Source organism: Hippopotamus amphibius, chromosome 7, assembly GCF_030028045.1.
Source record: "Hippopotamus amphibius kiboko isolate mHipAmp2 chromosome 7, mHipAmp2.hap2, whole genome shotgun sequence".
Taxonomy (NCBI): Eukaryota; Metazoa; Chordata; class Mammalia; order Artiodactyla; family Hippopotamidae; genus Hippopotamus; species Hippopotamus amphibius.
In genome coordinates, this window is record NC_080192.1 from 672149 (window position 1) to 693097 (window position 20949).

Consider the following 20949-nt stretch of genomic DNA (forward strand, 5'->3'; position numbering starts at 1 on the left):
TCCTGTTTCCGAGCAGTTCCCAGCCTGTGCTGGATGCACCCACTACAGAGTAAAGCAAACCGGTCCCTGCACAGAGGCCTCCCCACACTAACCTCATCACGCAGGCAGGCAATTTGTCTTTCAATCTAAGCAGGAAGATTTAAGCCACCCAACAGGAGCTCTCGCACTGTCTGAGCACACGTCTACTGCTTATTTACTTTGTACCGAGCCTGGCCCTATTTATACAAAGATAAATGAGATAGTATGGGCCTTCAAAGAACTCCAGGTTTGATTTAGAGATGGACATATTAATAAGTACTATATTACTAATAAATATGGTATTACAGCAAAAAAAAAAGCAAGTAAAGTTTAAATTTTCCCTTTATTTATCCCTTCTCTAATGCTCTTCCTTTCTTTATGTGGGACTGAGTTTCTGATTCATGGTGTTCTCCTTCTCTCCTAAGGACTTCCTTCTTTTAACATTTCTAGCAAGGCAGGTCTACTGGCAAAAAAATCCCCTCTTTTTTTTTTTTTGTCTGATCAAGTGTTCTGTAGTCCTGTGATCAGGTCTCAGTCTTTGGAGAGCTTGTGCCCCTGGACTGTGAACCTCACCGCTGCCTCTCCTCCCCGCGCTTTGGTGGCACAGGGTGGCGAGAGGGGCTGGAGCTGGGTGTTGTCCTGCCCCAGCCTTGATTAGGCCCTGATAAACCCTGGCAGGTCACGCTCGGGTGACTGTCTCTCCTGAGGGCAGCCTTGTTAAGAACAGAGTGTTCCTTCCCCCCTCTGCCTGCCAGAAACACGAGGGGATTTTCCTCCAACATTCACTGTGACACGCGGGTCGAGCTCTAGGAGGTAAAACGGACAAAAGTATGGGGGCCCTAAAGCTGACCCCCCTGGGGTCTCCAGCTCTCAGGCTTGTCCGTGTGGAGCCGCCAGCAGTTCGCCCGCTGTAGCAGGTGGGTTTCCTGCCCTGGCACTGGCTGCACAGAGGTTTCCGCTCTGGCGACTCTCAGTACCTGCCCATCTGTCTCTCCAGCTTGGGGGAGCTGTTTGCCCTGTGACCTCAGTTCTCTGGCAGGTCTAAGAACAGCTGGCGATTCCCTTGTCTGTTCAGCTTTTCTCTGGCTGTTAGGATGGAGTGGCAACGTCCATGCTCCTTACGTGCTGGACAGATCAGAAGTGCAATATTCACTTTAAAATGGTTGTTTTTATATTTTGTGAATTTCACCTCAACGCATTTAAGAACTGTATGTTGTAATTTCTGCAGCAACTGCAACGCTTGAGCGCTTTCTCCCGGGTCCGTGATGGCTGGGGGCCGCTGGGTCCGTCGGGGCTGCCGTCCCGGTGGCTGTGCCCGGGGCTTGTGCTGGCGTCTCCGCACACCTTCCAAGCACGCGTGTTCTGCAGGCTCCTGCTGTATAACCCCACCGCAGTGCTTGACCGAAGCCCATTCTCTGCATCCAGCCTGGGGGCTGCTGGCTTTGTGGGGGGTGGGGTGGGCCACCGCGTGCGGTGGGGGTCAGGTGTGTGAGGTCTGCCTTCACCTGGGCGGGGGGGCTCCCCGTGTGCAGTGCTCTCCAGACCAACAGTGATCTTCGCTGGCATGCTCCAGGAGAGGGTGCTGTCTGAGAGGTCGGATGCACGGAGCTGCCAAGGCCACACATGCCGGGGCTTTAAGAAGCTCTAGACATACGGGAGGTGCTCCTTCCAGGCTCCGGCAGGGCTGGCAGGCACCGCTGCAGGGCTGTCCACAAATACCTGTTTGTTTCTCACTGAGGACCAAGTGCGTGCTCAGAAGCAGAGGTTTTACGGAGAGCTCATCAGAAGTGCTGTCTCATTTCCACCCGAGAGGCTGAGAGTCTAGCTGGAGGGTGTGGGGGCGGGGGGAGGGGAGATGGGCACGGTGCAGTGGGAGGGCAGCTTGGGGAGGGGAAAGGCCACCTGCCCAGACCCGGTGTGGCATCCAGGGCGGCTGTGCAGAGAAGCGGGAGTCCTCACCACGAGGCCCTGAGGCACAGACAGGTGGGGTGGCCTTGGCCGGCACCCCCAGTGGTGCCGCTGCACGTGGCAGGTGGTGGCCCAGGCTCCACGTGCCTGTGCTTGCGTTTCAGTTCCCCAGAGCACAGGATCGAGGCTCACGGGCCTCTCAGGGCAGCTTGTGGACGTCGCCTGCAAGGTGTGCGAGGCCTACCTGGGGCGGCTGCAGCACGAGGACATCGACCTGTCTGAGAACGCCGCCGCGGACCTCACGGAGGACGAGTGGGAGGACCTGACCCAGCAGTACTACTCACTCATTCAGTAAGATGCCTGGCCGGCCCCCTCTGCGATGACCGGAGGACACCGGGTGGACTTTAGGGGTGGTCTGGGACAGTCCGGCCTCTGGGATGCCTGGGGCGCCCGTCCGGGGTGCCTGCGCAGGCCCCTGTTGGCCGATAAGAGGCTGACATCCTTGGGGGCGCCTGTGGGCAGCGCTGCCGTGAGCAGCTTCCACGCCCTTCGTGTCCTTGCGTGGTCTGTGCCCGCGGCAGCCGCGGGCATCCCCTTCGCGGCCAGGCCGCCTGGCTGGCGCTGGGCGGTTGGGACTAGCAGGGCCGTTGCTCGGCCCAGGCCTCCTGACTCTCCACGACCTTCAGTTGCCCCTTGCTCCCCATCGGGCCTGGGGCGGGGGGCAGCCCTCTGCGGAGAGCTGCGACCTTTCCCGATGGCCAGCAGGGAGGCGCTGGGGCGCGGCGGGCAGCATGTGCAGCGAGGGGACCCGGCGGCCAGGCTGACGCCCTTGGGGGGTCTGCCTGCAGCCCACACACCGTCCCAGCGCCGTTTCTGTTGCTTTACTCCTCTTTCCTTGTTTTGGATCAGGTATTTTCTTTTTTTCTTTTTTATTGGACACACATTCGGTAAAGGGCACGCCACCTGCTGCGGGTGCTTGTCCCAGTGGGTGAAAGTTTACGGGTGTGCTCGCGGTGTGGGCGCCAGCCGCATCAAGTTACAGGACACTCCCCGCCCCCCGCCCCCGGGAACCCTTCCAGGCAGGACCCCACCGAGGTCGTGCCTCCTCTGATTCCCACGGGCGCCAGCAGTGCCGGCGTGGAATTTCCTGTTCGTGGAGTCATTCGGGCTGGCGCTCTCATTTGTGGCTTCTGCTCAGCGCAAGACCTGTGGGATTTACCCACATTGCTGTGGAAGCGCGTTCTTTTCTGTTGCCGCATTCCATCCTCTCACTAGACCACAGAGCACATACTCCTTCTGCTGTGGGTGGGCAGTCAGGTTACTACCAGTTTAAACAATGTCCAGAGTGGATCTGCAGCTTCCCAAGGCAGCCACGACGCATGTCCCCCACTCCCTGCACCGCGGACAGCACGCGGCGATGTCACACTTTTCAGTTTTCCATCGTGGTGGTCTCACGTGGTCCTGGTGTGCGTCTCTCTGATGACTGATGGGGACGAACGTTATGTCATACGCTTATTGGCATTTGGACACCTCTCGTGAAGTGCTTATTCACATCTTCTGATCATGAAAGAGAAAGAGGTCGGCTCTCTGTTTCTAAAATCGATTTCTGAGAGTTCTCTACATATTCCTCACCGAGTCCTTTGCTGGAGATATGCCTTAAGCATAGCTTCTCCCAGTGCATGACTTGTCTTTTTACCTCTTAGTGGGATTTTTTGATGAGGTCCAGTGTTTTGAGTTCTTCCTATTATGGTAGGGCCTTTAGAGTCTTGGTTAAGAAATCTTTGACTCTTCAAGGTCGTGAAGATGCTCTCCTATGATTTCTTGTACATGCTTTACTGTTTTTCCTTTCATTTTTAGCTTTTTGTGATTAATCTTAATTTTTGTGTAAGGCAAGAGATAAGGATCAAGATTCTTTTTTGTGTATACATATCCACTATGAGTAAAGAATAAATGTGAATTTTGCTGGGACTTGCTTTTGGCCCTGATCAGCCCTGATCTGTTTCGGTAACTGTTTCATGTACACTTGAATGCAATATGGAGCTACATTGCTAGGTAGTGTGTTATTTAAAATGTCAATTAAGTCAAATTAGTTATTCAAATCTGTATCCTTACTGATTATTTTGCCTGCTCATTCTCTGAGATACTGAGAGAGCTGAGTTAAAATCTCCAACCTTATTTGAGGTATTAGTAGACATAAAGAGGATATTTCATAATAAAAGAATCCAGTCAAAGAAACCAAAACAGTCTGGACTTGGATGAGGCGAATACTGCGTCAGAATATATAAAACAAATAATCACAGAATTAAAAAGAGAAATGCAACCAATTTTTGCATGTTGACTTTGTATTCTGCTATTGATACTTTGCTGAATTCATTTATTAGCTGTTCAATTTTAGGGAAAAGGTTGAGAAGGACTGGTATTAGTTCTTCTTTAAATGTTTGGTAGATTTCACCTGTGAAGCCATCACATCTAGGGCATTTCTTTTTTGGGAGAGTTTTGATTATAGATTCAGCCCCCTTCGTGGTTATAGGTCTATTCATATTTTCTGTGTCCTCATGATTTAGTCTTGGTAGGTTTTGTGTCTAGAAATTTGTGTGTTTCATCTAGGTTATCCAGTTTGTTGGTGTAAAACTGTCCATAGTGCTGTCTTATAATCTTTTTTTATTTTTGTAAAATCAGTAGGAATGTCCCCAATATCATTTTTTAAAATGACATTGGGTCTTAGTTATAGCATGTGGGCTCTAGTTTGCCGACCAGGGAGCGAACCCACCCCCCCCCACCCCCCCGCCCCCACATTGGGAGTGTGGAGTCTTAGTCACTGAACCACCAGAGAAGTCCCCCCAATATCATTTTTGGTTTTAGTGATTTGAGTTTTCTCTGTTTTTCCTCAGTCCATCTAGCTAAAAGTTCATCTACTTTGTTGATCTTTTCAATGAACCAACTTTTGGTTTTATTCATTTTCTCTGTTGTTTTTCTATTTTGATTAATTCTGCTCTAATCTTTATTATTTCCTTCCTTCTTCTAGCTTTGGGTTTAGCTTGTTCTTTTTCTAATTTCTTACGTTGTAAAGTTAGGTTATTGATTTGAAATTTTTCTCATTTTTTAATGTAAACCTTTATAGCTATACATTTTCCCCTTGGCACTATTTTTCACTACATCCCATACATTTTGACATGTTGTGTTCTAATTTTCACTGATCTCTAAGTATTTTCTAATTTCCCTTGTGATGTCTACTTTTATCCATTGGCTGCTTAAGAAAGTGTTGTTGAATTTCCACAAATCTGTGAATTTTCCAGTTTTACTTCTGTCATTGATTTCTAACGTCATCTTGTGATCAGAGAGGGTACTCTGTATGATATCTACCTTTTAGAATCTATCAAGAGTTAACTTGTGGCCTAACATATGGTCTATCTTGCAGAACATCTCAATGCACCTGAGAACAATGTGTATGTTGTTGTTGGGTGGAGTGTTCTGTATGTTTCTGTTAGATCTAGTTGATTTACTGTGTTCAGTCATCTATTTCCTTATCTTCTGGGAACCTTTTGGACCACAAGTCTATTTGTCTGATATTAGTCTAGCCGTGTCTCCTCTCTTTCATCACTGTTTGCATGGAATCTTTTCTGTCCTTTTACTTTCAGTCTATTTGTGTCTTTAGCTCTAAAGTGAGTCTCTCTGAGACAGCATGTTGCTGGATCATGTGTTTTTAATTCATTCTGCAGATCTCTGTCTTTTGATTGAAGAGCTTAAATCCATTTACATTTAAAGTAATTACTGATAAGAAGGGACTTACTTCTGTCATTGTGCTATTTGTTTTCTATGCATCATATAGCTTCCCCCCCCCCCCCCCAATTTCCTGCTTTTCTGCCTTCTTTTGTGTTTGGTTGATTTTTGTGGTGAAATGTCTGCATTTCTCTCCATTTACTTTTGTGTATATTCTACAGCTATTTTCTTTGTGGTTACCATAAGGATTACACTAAACATCCTAAAGTCATAACACTCGAATTTGCATTTATACCAGTTTAACTTCAAAAATATACAAAATCTCTGCTCCTTTACAGTTCCATCCCCACCTCCTTTGGTTGCTGATGTCACAAAATTATATCTTTTAACATTGCATGACCAGTGACCAAAAATATAAACTAATATCCTCTTAAATGCATTAGTCTCTTAAATTAAGTAGAAAACAAAATGTGGAGTTGCAAGCCAAAGTTGCAATACTGCTAGTTTTTAAGACTAAGAATTGTTTTTAAAAACATATCAGTCTCTTAAATCATGAAGAAAACAAAAAGTGGAGTTACAAATCATTGTTACAATAACACTAGCTTTTATAAGTGCCCATAAATTTACCTTTACTGAGATCTTTACTTCTTCAGTAGCTTTGAGTTACTGTCCTTTTATTTCACCCTACAGGGCTCCTTGAAGCATTTCTTGCCCAATATGTCTTACGGTGACAAATTCGCTCAGCTTTTGTTTATCTGGGAATGTCTTAATTTCTCCCTCACTTTTGAAGGCCAGTTTTGCTGGATAAAGGATTCTTGATTGACAGTATTTTTCTTTTAGCACTTTGAATATATCAGCCCACTGCCTTCTGGCCTCCAAGGTTTCTGATGAAAAATCTGCTGATAATCGTATTGAGGTTTCCCTGTATGTGATGAATAACTTCTCTCTTGCTGCTTTCAAGATTCTCTCTTTGACTTTGGCTTTCAAAGTTTGATTATAATGTGTCTCAGTAGGGGTCTTTTTGAGTTCATCGTACTGGAGTTCATTGGGCTTCTTGGATGTTTATATCCACGTGTTTCATCAAATTTTGGAATTTTTCAACCATTATTTCTTCAGACATTCTCTCTGTCCCTTTCTCTGTTCTCCTTCTGGGACTCCGTGATGCATATATTGGTGCACTTGGTGGTATCTGTAGGTCCCTTAGGCTCCATTCACTTTTCTTCAGTATTTTTTCTTTCTGTTCCTCAGATTCAATAATTTCCAAGGTTCTGTCTCCAAGTTCACTGATTCTGTCTTCTGCCTACTTCTGCCTTTGAATCCCTCTGATGAATTTTGCATTTCACTTGTACTTTTCACCTCTAGTATTTCTTTTTTGGTTTCTTTTTAGGTTTTCTCTGTCTTTATTGATATTTCCATTTTGTTCATACATCACTTTTTCCACTTTCTCCACATCTTCCTTTAGTTCTTTGAGCATCTTCAAGATGGTTGTTTTAAAGTCTTTGTCCAATATATCTACTATTAGGTCTTTTTCAGGAACAGATTCTATTGATTAATTTTTCCTTTGAATGGACCAAATTTTCCTGTTTCTTTGTATGCCTTTTAATTTCTTGTTGAAAACTGGACCTTTGAATCTAATAATGTGGGAACTCTGGAAATCAGATTCTCCTCTTTCTTCAGGGTTTGCTGTTTTATGTTATTGTTCCTGTTTATTGTTTTTGGTTTTTTTTATTTCTGTAGTCTGTTTCTGTGCCTGAGGTGTAAATTTAAGGTCTCCTTAGGTCTTTTCTATGCCTTTCTCTGGGCATGCATAGTCACTTCCTAATTTTCCCTTTATAGGCAGTTGTTTTTAAATGTCCTGGTCTTTAATATCTGGCCCTCCAAAAGGGAAAAAGAACAAAATGAAGGGGAGGGAAGGGTGCTGGCTCTTTAAATCTCCTGGAAGGCACTTCAGCTGGAGGGGGTGGGGCTTATAACCATGTGGGGGATGTCCAACAGTGATGGCTGCCTGTCTCTTTGTCTGCACCTCTGTCATCAGGAGGAACAACCAGCAATCAGAGCGCAGATGCCCAGTACCTGGAGGGCAGGGTCCTTTCTTCCCTGCCCTGGCTCCTGCATGCTGTGCACAAGCTGCTCCAGGACACGCGTGCACACCTGCCTGCCAGGTGGCCAGGGTCAGGGATGGGGACTGCTACTGTGCTAAGAGCCCAGACTGACCAAAATTAACTTCAATTTACTGTCTAAGGCTTCCCTTGGAGGTGGCACACCTTCAGTAGACTCCAGATTTCCAAAATAGTTGCATCAGATTCTGCCAGTGCAATTGTTGTCTAGGTAGGGAGACAGATTCCCACTGCTTCCTGTTCTGCCATCTTCCCAGAATCCTCGCTTCTATATATGTTTTAACTACATGTGAGGTATTTATTATTGCTTTAAATAGTCAGCAATTTTATATTTTCCTACATATTAACCTTTTTAAGGTTCATTCATTCCTGCAGTTTCATTATTATTTTATTTCATCCTAAAAAACATCTTTCAGTATTTCTTCTAGTGATGATCTTCTGGTTGAGAGCTCTCTGATTTTTTTGTGTGTGTGTCTGAAGAAGTCAAAAATTTACATTCATTTTTAAAAGATGTTTTCACTGGAATAAAATTCTAGCTTTGCAGAGGTTTTTGTTGTTTTTGCATTTTAAGATATTCTATCATCTGGTTTTCATAATTTTTGTTTAAAAATCATCTGTAGTATTGTTTTTGCTCTCTGAAGGTAGTATCTTTTCATCTGGGTGTGTTCAGATTTTATCTTTATCTTTGGTTTTCAGCAGTTTTATTATAATACTTTTAGGAGCAGTTATCCCACTTTGTGTTTGTGGGGCTTATTTTATATGTTAGTTGGAGCTTCCCATCAAATTTGAAAAAGTCTTGGCCGTTCTTTCTTCTGACATCGCCTCTGCCCCATTCTTTGTCTAACCTCTGTCTGGGGTTCCAATTACACGCATGTTAGACTATGTCTCACATGTCTCTTACTCTGGTCTTGTCTCTCATCAACATGACAGTCTTTCTAATACCCTTGAGTCTAATTCTAAACTATATATTCTTTTCCACTGACCTAGCTACCTTTTACCCTAGTTATAGTACTGTACAGTTTTAATGACTGTGTTTTTGTGATTTAATTAATAGCAGAAATAGTCCATTCTCTTTACTCCCTTTTCCAGAATATTTCCATTTATTCTCATATATGAGTTCTTCTAGATTCACTGCCCTGTTTTATAATACTATTGAAAAGCTCTTTGCTTTTTTCCAAGTCATGAATTTATACTCCTATGTTTTCTTCTAAAATATTCATTATTTTGGAAATGACTTATAATTTATTGAAAAGTACTTCTTTTCACCACTCTGTGACATTGTAATAAATCAGAGTTGCACAATGTAATGTAAAATGTTACTGGCCTCTTGATCAGCAAACAGTCTGCTCTCTTCACAGCAGGACAGCTTTTGCCACCATAAACCTTTATAATCACACAGGAGGAATCCAATTTTTTCCACTTCTTCCAGTTCAGCTTTTAAAATACATTTGTTGATTATAATTTGAATGCCATAGAATTCATTAATTGTAAAAGTACAGTTCAATGATTTTTAGTAAGTTCACAAAGTTGTATAAAACCACAGTCCAGTATTGGAGCATTTCCATCACCCTGTAAGATTCCCTTGGTCCCATCTTCCGTCACTCTTTGTTCATAGGCCCAGTCCTATCCAGCCACTGATCTTTTCCTGTCTCTACAGGTTTGTTTTCTGGTTTTTAATAATACTGAGTCTTCCAATCCATAGACATAGAATGTTTCTCCACTTGTTTAGGACTTTGAAAATGTGTACCAACAATGTTTTAAAGTTTTCAGAGTTCAAATTTTATACTTCTCTTGCTAAATGTATTCATATATATTTTATTATTTTGAATACTATTATGAATGGAATTAATTTCTTAATTTTAATTTTAGGATTTGTGTTGGTAGCATCTAGAAATACAGTCGATTTTTGCGTATTGATCTTGTAACTGTGACTTTTGCTGAACTCATTTATTCTAATAGTTTTCTGTGTGCGTGTGTGTGTTCCTTAGGATTCTCTGTGTACAGGATATGTCATCCTAGAAAACAACTTTATTTCTTCATTTCCAGTCTTGAGTTGCAGGAACTCAAGGTTGGTCTAACATTCAAATGTTGATCAGTGGAATGTTATTCAGCCTTAAAAAGGAAAGACGTTCTGCACAGGCTACAACACGGATGAACCTTGAGAACATTATAATACGTGAAATAAGCCAGACACAAAGTGACAAGTAATGTATGATTCCACTTATATGAGGTACTTAGAGTCGTCAAAGTCACAGAGACAGCGAATAGAATGGTGGTTGCCAGGGGCCGGGGAGCACAGGGACTGGCGAGTTGCTGCTTAACCGGTGCAGAGCTTCAGTTTACAAGACGACAGTGCTCATGTTTGCACAACAAGAGTGTACTTAATGCCACTAAGCTGTACACTTAAAAATAGTTAAGATAGTAAGGTTAATGTTAAGTGTACTTTTCCACAATAAAAACTTTGGTAAAAAAAATAAATTGGTAAATTTCATCACGTTTACAGAATAAAGAAGAAAAACTGATCATCTCAATAGATATAAAACATTGATGAAATTCAATGTGTCCATGTTAAATGTTATTGTTGTTGTTTCTAGTAAACTAGGAAAAGAAAGAAACCTCCTTAATTTGATAAAGTTTATCTACAAAAATCCTAAAGCTAATATGTTTCTTAACGGTTCTGAACTGAAAGTGTCCCCTTGACATCAGAGTGAGAGAGCAATGCGCACCATCATGACTTCTATTTACTGACTGAACAATCTGTTGAGCTTAATAGTACAAGGAAGAGAAAGAAAAGACGTAAGATTAGAAAGGAGGACGTAAAACTATTTCCTGATGAGCTAACTGTGCGGCGGAAAATTTTAAAAACCATACAGAAAGTGTCATCGTTAAGTCAGATTAGCAGGGACACTAGGTACCAGGTCAACTACAAAAGTCCGTTGTATTTCTGTGTACTACGACAATCATAAAATGAAATTTTAAAAATGCAGTTTACAATAACATCAAAAACCTACAGGGCTTCCTAGGTGGCGCAGTGGTTAAGAATCTGCCTGGCAATGCAGGGGACACGGGTTCGAGCCCTGCCCTAGGAAGATCCCCCATGCCGCGGAGCAACTAAGCCTGTGCGCCACAGCTATTGAGCCCACATGCCGCAACTACTGAAGCCCGTGCGCCTAGAGCCCATGCTCTGCAACAAGAGAAGCCCTTGCACCACAACAAAGAGTAGCCCCCACTCGCTGCAACTAGAGAAAGCCTGCATGCAGCAACAAAGACCCAACACAGCCAATAAATAAATAAATAAATAAAATTTTAAAAAACACCTACAAATATCCAGCAAAAATATAAAAAAATACAAGGAAAACCCTAAACTGCAAATTATAAACTTAAACAGAGAAATTAAAGACCTAATAAGTATGTGTGGTGTGTGTGTGTGTGTGTGTGTGTGTGTGTGTATAAAACCACGTTCATGAATGAGAAGACTCGGTGGTACAGATGTTTGTGTTTCCCAAACTAATCTATAGATTCATTGTAATCGTGTCAACATCCATGCAGGGATTTTTTTTGGGTGGGGAGTAGGGGGAGAATGGGAGGAGCTGAAAACTGATTCTGAAATTTATTGGAAACATAAATGATTTACGAGAAACCAAGACAACCTTGATCACGACAGACAAAATTAAAGACCTTATGCTCCGCATTTAGGACAACGGCAAGTCTACAGTAACGAAGCGTGGTGTTGGGATAAGGTAGGTGAATAGGCCGGTGTACCTGCAGAGTCTCGACGGAGCTCCTCACAGGTCAGAGCTCCGATGACCAAGGCGCCGCGGCGCGCCAGTGGGAGGGGCGCGTCTCCCATGCTGAGTGGCGCCTGAGCAGTTAGCGTCCTCCTGAAAAGAAAGTGTACCCTGGATCCTGCCTCACAAATACACAAAAGTTAATGTGAGATGTGGCATGTGATAGGTGAAAGTTTAAAAAATAATAAAACGTTGGAGTGTATCTTCGTGACTACGAGGAAGGTGAAGATGTCTTCAGTGGTGCACGAAAACCACTAATCATAGTTTAAAAGTTGATAAATTTGAACTTTATTGACATTAAGAACTCTGTTTAATCAAAAAACAATACCAAGAGGGACTTCCCTGGTGGTCCAGTGGGTAAGACTCCAAGTTCCCAATGCAGGGGGTCCGGGCTCAGTCCCTGGCCAGAGAACTATGTCCTCCCGCATGCCGCGACCAAGACCAGGTGCAGCTAAATAAATACATAAATAGATAAATATTAAACAACACAAACAAAACACTACAAAGAGAGTGAAAGGACCAGTGCAGACTGGAGGAACCTGTTTACGACACGTGTCTCTGACAGAGGTCTCGGATCTACGATCTACAGAGGACACCACAACTCAGAAACAGCCCCGCTGGAACCGCCACAGACGAAGACAGCCAGGGAGCAGTGAGCACGTGGCGAGACGCGTGGCACCGCTGAATGCGTGATGCAGGTGGGCATTAAAACCACGGGGGCCGCCGCACGCTCACCAGAGCGGCTGAAAGCTCGGCCGAGACGTGGAGCCGCTGGAACCGTAATGCGCTGCGGGGGGGCGAGGGGGGCTGGCGATGTGTAGCGGGCCTTCTAGAAGAGCCTCGGTCGGCGCTGCCAGCGGGGCCGTGCCCTCGGCCCGAAGTCCCAGCAGGAACCAGCAGCGCGCTCGCTCTCCGGCGGTCGTGTCGGTGTCCGGGGCCGGGAGCTCGGCCAGGCCCCCACCTCAGGGCCGGCGCGCCGGTGCCCTGAGCTCTGCCCCGGCCAGCAGCCTGGGCTCGGGGCAGCTGCCGCATTCCTCGGGCATCCGGGCCGGTCTCTGCTGCCGGACGGGAGGGTTACGGACAGCTCGGGACTCACACCCGCTTCCACCAGGTCCTGCCTTCCCCCTGGGCTCAGGTAGAGTGTGCGTACCACCAAGCTGGGCCGGGGGCTCCCCTTCTGTGTGTCCTGTTAGAACCGGGCATCGAGGCCCCGTCTGCCCTGTCACCTGCGTTCCCTGCTTTCTCGTGCGCCCACACATCGCTTCTCCCTCCCTGTTGCCAACCCCCCCCACACACAGCGAGGGGGAGGGGTCCAACATTGCGCGCAGACGTCCGTGTCCCAGAAAGCTTTCCGCCACGGGCGGTGGCAGGCAGGCTCTGAGCCCGGCACAGTGCCCTCCGCTGCAGGCCACCCTCACGTGGGGAGCGATGCGGTCCCCGTCTTCAGTGGTGCACCAGCGACCGAGCTCTAAACCCACCCAGACAGCTGTGCCGTCTCCCTGCCTTATTCCCCTAAGTTATGGTGGCTTCCTGGGCCAGCCCCACGGCTGCCGTGACCATGTGGCCACCAGCCAGTCTGATTGGCAGTCAAGCTCACAGGACACTAAGCTGACAACCAGCCCGGGTCGGCTGCAGGGCCCTGGGTGCCACCAGCGTGGGGAGCTCTGCTTTCCCACACGGGCCTGCAAGGGCCACGCTGATGTGGGTTCCACGCAAGGACCCTCGTCTTAGTCTCCCGGCAGCTTTTCTGGTCTGAGGTGCAGTGCCCGGGGGTGTTCTCAAATCGGGGCTCCCCACGTCCCCACGTGCCACATTCCAGGGGGCCCCTCGGGTGGGCGGGAGGATGTTCTGAGCCCGTCCCTCGCCCTTTCCTCGGGGCAGCCACGTGCTGGCCCCTGGACGTCGCCCTCGGATCTCACGGGCTTTCCGGATCTTGCTTTGTAGCGGCGAGGCGTTCATCTCCAGTTCGAGAAATTACTATGCGCAGTGCCACGCTCTGCTGAGCAAAATCACCTCTGTGAACCCACAGACGGAGATCGACGGGCTTCGGAACATCTGGATCGTAAAACCCGCGGCCAAGTCCCGGGGCCGAGGTGAGTCCCCCGCTGGGTGCCCTGCGGGGACGGCCAGCCGCGGGGCAGGGGACCCGGGCGCCAGCTCCCTGGGGGCCCAGGACTCACGGGTCCCAGGGAGTGGGCATGTCTGTGACCCTAGCCTTCACAGCTTATGTTCCAAGCTTTGCTAAGTAATCAGGGTTAACTAGGAAGTTCCATCTCTATTCCTCAGACTGGGGTCTGCAGGTTTCTTTTTTGTATTTGTTCACACGCCAGCTGCTGCAATGGAGTGAGGACTCCGTGTCCAGCAGCAGTGGGGCCTGGTCCTCAGGTGGCTATAAAGCCCCTGGAGGCACCGGCCTCTTGCAGGCACATCCTGAGCGCCCTGTGAGCTCTGTCCTGGGTGACCCCTGGCTCAGGTTTCCTACTTCTTGCGTCACAGCTGTGACCGTGTCCTCGTCTTTATTCCTGATGGTGACTACTGTGGGTTCTTCGTTTAAAAACAGGATTTCAGGGTGATTTGCTAATCTTATGAGCGTTTCCAAAGAACCAACTTTTGGTTGCATTTTTTCAGTTTTCCTGTGAGGGACTGTTCCCCGGGTGCTGACTTATATGCTAGGTTTATTTGTTCCCAAACGTCCTTGTGCAACAGTAGAAGCTTTCGGGCTGTGGAAATGTCCTCCAAACACAGCCTTACCTGCATCCTCTTGTTTATGTTATATGATGTTCTCTTTTTCCTGAGTACTTAAGTAGACCTTACCTTTTGTTTGCATGTTCTATTTGCCCCTTGAGTTATTTGCGGAGTTTTATCGTTGTTGTAAATACATAAGTGGTTACTTTTTATGTGATTTTTAAAAAATCTTTGCTCATTTGTGACATTCTTGTATTTGGTCCTGAACATCTCCTGTGCTGAAACATTCCCTTTCCTGGGCTTCTGCCTACTGCAGCGTGCGCCCTGCTGGGATCGGCCGGGGCCCCTCCCCGGGCTCTGTCCTGAGTCCAGACCTTCCTCCCGCTGCCGACACTGCGTCCCCGGGGATGATGCTCAGACGCCTCCAACCCAGCTGTTCACAGCTGAATGCGCCCACTGTGCCTGCTCACTGGCTGTGCCCTGTCCCTGTCGCCCACCCCCCCGCCCCCGCCCCCCACCCCGGGGCCCCGTCTGCTCTTGGTCCAGGGGTTTGCAGCTTCGTCCTGGGGGCTCTGGTTTCAGGATGGCAGCGTCTCAGCCTGCTGTAGCTGAAGAGCCGGCTCTAGTGTTGCGTGAGGAAAGCTGCCTCGTGTCCTGTGTTGCCCCCGCCCCGGCCTTGCAGTGTCCCGCGCTGCCCCCAGGACCAGCCCACCTCGCCTCACGCTTGTCCACTGCCGGTCGGCAGGGAGGACGGCGAGGCGGGCTCTCTGCCGCCAAAGCCCCCCCACCTTGTGCCGTCACGGCAGGGAAAGAGGGGTGGCGTCCAATGCTGCAGCCCAGGGAAGTGCACCCCACGTCAGCTCAGATGTCACGGGTCACCACCGGTCACACAGCCTCACTTTGGGGGGTGCAAACCCTCCTGCAAGGTGGAGGGGTGTGGACGTGGGGGGAAAGTCGTGCGCCCCAGCCCCACCCTCCTCACCCCCATGTGTCCACGCGTCCTGGGTGGGAGACCTCACCGGCCCTCGGAGCCCCGGGAGCAGCCCAGCGCCCGCCTGCTGGCTTCCTGAGCCGCGGAGCCGGCCCTGCTCCCCCCACACCCAGGCCGGTGCTCAGATCGCCGGCCGCCTCCTCCCGGGGCTTCCGTCCCGCCCCGACTCTCCCCATTCTCACGTCCTCTCTGAAGCCCCGGGGCTGGCCTCGCGGTGGGCGAGCCTGGAGGGCCGCCCCGGCTGCAGCCTCGGCCCCGAGTGCAGAGCCTCTTCTGCGCAGCCCCCGGCGCGGGGCTGCAGGCGTTGTGTAGGGGCCGGGGGCTGAGCGCTGGCCTCTTGCAGACATAGTGTGCATGGAGCACGCGGAGGACATCCTGGAGCTGGCGGCTGTGGACCCGCCCCCCGCCAAGGGCAGCAGCTGGGTGGTGCAGAAGTACATCGAGACGCCGCTGCTCATCTACGAGACCAAGTTCGACATCCGGCAGTGGTTCCTGGTCACCGACTGGAACCCGCTGACCATCTGGTTCTACAAGGAGAGCTACCTGCGGTTTTCAACGCAGCGCTTCTCCCTGGACAAGCTGGACAGGTCAGTGAGGGTCAACTCGGTGCCGTCGAGGGTGGGCTCCCACCAGCACCTGGAGCGCCAGGCAGGTCTTGTGTGCCGGGTGGGGCACCAGGTCGTCGTCGGGCCCGGGGAGGCGACGCGACCTCCATCCGCAAGGGGCGGGCCCAGAACCCCTGCCCATCCAAGCCAGGGTCTTACACCCCCACACGGTGTGTACCTTCTCCAGAGAATCCTGCAGGTACCGTCTGCCCCGTGCTTGTGGGCAGCAGGCACGGCCCAGAGCCACCCTCTGCCGTGGGCACCACTGCCCCTCTGCTGCGGGGGCCGCGTGGCCTGCTGCGCTCACCCGCTGACGCACGCGGGCCGGGCTCGGGGTGCCGCTCTGCCCACCGGGCTGCCCGCGCTCTCAGTCCCCTCCGCACGTGGCAGGAGGGGACAGGTAGGGCTCCTTTGGGAAGCTCCCGGGGACCAGCCCCTCAAATCCCACAGTAGCCCCTGCAGGGCCTTCACTTTGCGAGCCCACAAAGCCCTGGGGTGGGGGATCCTGTTGGGGGAGGGGGGATTTGGGGGTGCAGCCGCCTGACAAGGCAGCCTGTGGGACGTGAGCGTGGCCTGAGCCCAAACACGCTGGCCAGGACGAGAGGGCAGAAGGCACCTGAGCCGGGAGGGGCCCGGGCAGTGCAGACAGCACCCAGTACTGGGTGCAGGGGTGCCGGGCAGGGGCTCAGACCTGCAGGGGTGGTGGCCCCAGGGTGGGTGACCCCACCCCCACCATCCCAGAGCGGCAGGCTGGGTGTGTCGCGATGAGCGAGCCCACCGGCGGGGTCTCGGGAACACGCCATTCTCCTGAGAGAATTCCTGCCACCTCTCTGTCCAAGTGCAGGGCTTCCAAGGCTCTGCTTTGTGACCACACCTGGGGTGCTCAGCGTGCCTGGACGTCTTGGCAGGGGCTACAGGGGCCTCCGTCAGAAGCACAGGGGCTGAGAGTTGCTTAACAGAGACCTTGAGGGGTCCGCTGTGCTCCAGCTGGGGGCTGTGACCACACCTGGAGTCGCACCTGGCAGGAGCAGGCAGCTGGGACAAGTGGTCCCGGCCGGCAGCTCAAGGAGCACGTTTGTCCCGACCAGGCCAGGAGGGCCTGGAGGAGGGGCCTGGGCTGACTGGGCAGTGGAAAGCCAGCGGGGCCCTTTCCAGCCCGCCCGGCCCCGCCCAGCCGTGAGCCGAGCGCCGGGAAGGTCTCTTACCCGCTCTGAGCCGTTTCTCCATCTGGGACCGTAGCCATCACCCCACGCTGACAGGAGAGGCTCTGAAATTGTTTCTGAACTGCGTCAGCCCCTAGCAGCACTGTTTTCAGCATCCAAAACTCTTCCGTGTGCCTGTATCTTGTTTCTTGTATCTGTCTTAAGGGGAGTACAGCTCCCCCCGGGGTCACAGGGGTGGTCTCACCACCCAGAACCGGATGGCAAATCCGCAGGCCCAAGGACACGCGTGAATGAAAATGACTTTGACGGGATCCATGTGTTTTATAGTCTCCTAGTAGATGCTATTCAATACAAATCCTATTTAGAAGAGGGCCAGGGTATAAATGAATTAATTGAAAATTGCAGTTAGCGAATCTTTCCCTGGGGGGCTCCAGCTTTCCCCCAGGGGCAGGTGGGGAAACAGGATGGGAGGGTGGTACTTGCTGGGGGCCCCTAGTTGGGGGCCCCCTGGCTAGCTGGCTTCTGCCCTGCCCTCCCATCCGCCTGCCCCCCCGACTCCCCCGTGTCCCCGGCATGGTGCCCCCCAGGCAGGATGGGAGGGCTGTCCAGAGTTCGCCTCTCAGGATAGGGAGGGAACTCGGAGGCAGGGTCTCAGGGCGGGGCCTGGGGCGGGGCCCTGGCGCGCGCCCTCTGGGAGGCGGGAAGCCTGCGCACCTGACCCTGACGGCAGCCTTGCCTCGCAGCGCCATCCACCTGTGCAACAACTCCATCCAGAAGCACCTGAGGAACGACAAGGACCGCAGCCCCCTGCTGCCACGTCACAACATGTGGACCAGCACCCGGTTCCAGGAGTACCTGCAGAAGAGGGGCCGCGGGGCCGTGTGGGGCAGCGTCATCTACCCGTCCATGAAGAGGGCCATCACCAACACCATGAAGGTGGCCCAGGACCGCGTGGAGCCGCGCAAGAACAGCTTCGAGCTGTACGGCGCAGACTTCGTCCTCGGGCACGACTTCAAGCCCTGGCTCATCGAGATCAACTCCAGCCCCACCATGCGCGCGTCCACGCCCGTCACGGCCCAGCTCTGCATGCAGGTGCAGGAGGACACCATCAAGGTGGTGGTGGACCGCAGGGTCGACCAGAACTGTGCCGTCGGCAACTTCGAGCTGCTCTGGAGACAGGTGAGGGGGCGGCCCTCTCCCGCCGGCCACCTGGGGTGGCCTCTCCCCACAGCCCCGGGGTCTCACCCGGCCCGGCTGGCCCTTGCCGTCCAGACTTCCAATCTGTCTACCCCAGCCATCCCCGGCTCTGTGGCCAACAGTCAGGGGGCCCTCTGGCTGGGCTGGTGGGCTGTCCGTGGCCTCCAGGCCCTTCTAGGCTGTTCCTTTTCCCACGGTCCTGGGGTGAAGATCCAACCTTACTTCTGGGGTCTGTCCAGGGGCCTGCTCCCCTGGGAGCCCTCCTGTAGGCCAGGCAGCAAGACCCTGCGACCTTGCCCCCCGGGGGCGGGACCCAGCGGGCAGCCCCGCCCTCGGGGGGTGTGGCCTCACACCTGACCGGCAGGCCAGCCGGCGCCCCTAACCTCGCCCTCGCCTCCCCAGCCTGCAGTGGAGCTGCCCCCTTTCCAGGGCTCCGACCTCTTTGTGGAAGGCGTGGGCATGAGGAAAGCCAAGAAGCAGATGCCGCCCATCTCCAGCTTTGACTTTGCGTCTCCGCTCTCGAGCAGTCATCCACTGAGAGAGAAGCGCCCCTCGGCCATGCCAGACCTGGCTCTGGAACCCCCACGCGCGGCTCTCCAGCAAGACTTGAGACGGAAAGACGCAAAGGTACTTCCTCGCACCTTGGCTGTGCCCTTAAAGAGGCTGGTGGAGACGAGAGCGAACGTAAAGTGCGACCGCAGGGAGTCTGGCGGGAAGATGGAGCGCCCCACCTGCACCTTTCAGCCCCTAGACGCCAAGGCCCCGAGCACGGCTCTCGCCCAGGCCGATTCCCGCAGCCGCCCGGATCCAAGTGTCTTAAGGGCGCGCCCACGGCCGTCCGTGCTCCCGGGCGTGAAGACGGTGGCGGGAGCGCCGCCTCGGCCGCCCAGACCAGCAGGTAACAGCGCGGGGCTCGCCCCCGTCCAAGCCCCGGGTCTGCCGGGGCTGCCTGCTCTGCCTGCTCTGCAGCCTCTGGGGCGGGGCGGGGCCTCGGCTGCGGGCCCGGCCTGAGCTGGGAGCGGGGTCCGGGGCACCCTGGCCCCATCCTGGGCCCGGCCGGGCTGTCGGGAGAGTGGGGGTCCTGCAGCAGCGGTGCCGGGCCTGCTGAGCCCCGGGTCCCCTGCGTAGGCCCGGGTGGCCGACGGCCTTTGTTTCTCTCCCTTGTGGGGTGCGGTGCCCGTGGAGGGTTGGGTTTGAGATTTGAATAGCGCCAGGTCCCACAGAGGGTGGTGGCCGGCCCTCATGCTGTTTCCTGACGCTTCGGATGGGGTGGACCACACGTGGCCCGGGAGCCTGGCCTGGGCGTGGGCTCCAAGCACAGGTAGGCAGGTGCGGGGCAGCCCGGAGTCCCCAGTGGTGGCCAGTACGTCCGCACCCCAGTGCTGCTTCCAGGGGTCTGGCGCCCAGCAGCGGCCGACACAGTGGTACCGGCCAGGGCCAGGCCCCCGCTCTGCCCCAGGGGCACGTGCCTCCCTGACCTCATCTGAACACCTGCACCTCTGTTCCCTCCACCGCCTGGGTTCTCCGCGTGTCTGTCTGCCTGCCTGTCTCCCTCCCTGGCGCCGACAGGCCCTTTGCCTGTCTGTCTGTCTGTCTCCCTGTGGATGGTGAGCTCTCCGGGGCTCGGTTCTTGCCGCACCCCTCCCCAGCGGCACACAGCGATGCTCAGTATGTGCTTGCTGCATCAGCACGTGTGTGGACCGTCCCCCAGAGCTGCCAGCCCCAGGCACGCTGAGCACGTCCTTTCAGAGCTGGCAGGGCCCTCGGAGGCCACCTCCAGTCCCGCCTGCCGTCCTCACCCCATGTCCCGTCTGGCACCAAGGCCTGTCAGCTCTCCACGGGGTCAGTTTCCAGGCTTTTTCCGTAATACACTGTGCAGCTTCCTCCTGGCATCTTCCTAGGAGTGAGCGTCAACATCCGCTGCTGTAACAAAGTACCGCGATCTTGGCGGCTTAAACCACAGGCGTTTTTTTCTGAAGGCCAGGAGTCCAAAACCAAGGTGTTGGCAGGGCCGCGCTCTCAGAGCCTGTAGCGAAGGAACTGCCTGTCTCTTCCAGCTTCTGGCGGCCGCTGGTGTTCCTTGGCTTAAAGACGCATCACTCCAGTCTCTGCCCCGCTTCCCACGGTGTGCTCTCTGTGTGCCACTGTGTCCAAATCCCCCTCTTTAAAGGACACGAGTCGTTGGATTGGGTCCCACCCTCCCCCAATGAGTATGACCTCATCTTACCTTGATTACATCTGCAGATGAGGTCACATTCACAGATTCCAGATGGACATGAACTTGGGGGAGAGGGTGTTGAATCTGGGGCACGGGGCGCTGCAACTGTGGCCAGAGGGACTGTGCCTCGACGGCGGCCACACCGTGGCCATTGTTCTCATTGGTGCCAGTACCTGGCGTTGGGGGGGGTCTTGTTTGCCTCTGGAGGGAGTGATGGCGCTCATTTGCACTTTCCTATTTACTAATAAAATGGCCTATTTTCAGACATGGGTTGGCCCTTTAGGTCTCCTCTCCTCTCCTCTCCCTCCTCTCTCTCCCCTCCCCTCCCCTACCTCTTCCCTCCCCTCCACTCCCCTCCCCTCCAGAGAAGCACATCTTTTGTCTGATGTCCTAAGAGCTGCAGGTCTTTCTTGCTGATTTGTGGGGGTGACACCCTCTATTCTGGGTTCTCCTTTTTCAGTTGATCTGTGTGGGAGACTGTCTCCCGCTTTGTGACTTGTCTTTTCACTCCTGTGTGGTGTCTTTGGTTCTAAAGCCAC

The 20949-nt window shown here is 52.3% G+C and overlaps 1 protein-coding gene across 1 annotated transcript in view; it reads left to right on the forward strand.

Moving 5' to 3' along the window:
• The window catches only part of TTLL8 (tubulin tyrosine ligase like 8), a 40101-nt gene extending 20898 nt beyond the window's left edge, over nucleotides 1–19203 (forward strand). The window contains exons 9-13 of the mRNA XM_057741629.1: nucleotides 2091–2277; nucleotides 13496–13644; nucleotides 15571–15814; nucleotides 17739–18174; nucleotides 18595–19203. Of these exons, the coding sequence (XP_057597612.1) occupies nucleotides 2091–2277; nucleotides 13496–13644; nucleotides 15571–15814; nucleotides 17739–18174; nucleotides 18595–19203 (1625 nt within the window). The remainder of the gene's footprint in view (nucleotides 1–2090; nucleotides 2278–13495; nucleotides 13645–15570; nucleotides 15815–17738; nucleotides 18175–18594) is intronic.
• Nucleotides 19204–20949: the final 1746 nt, after the last annotated feature.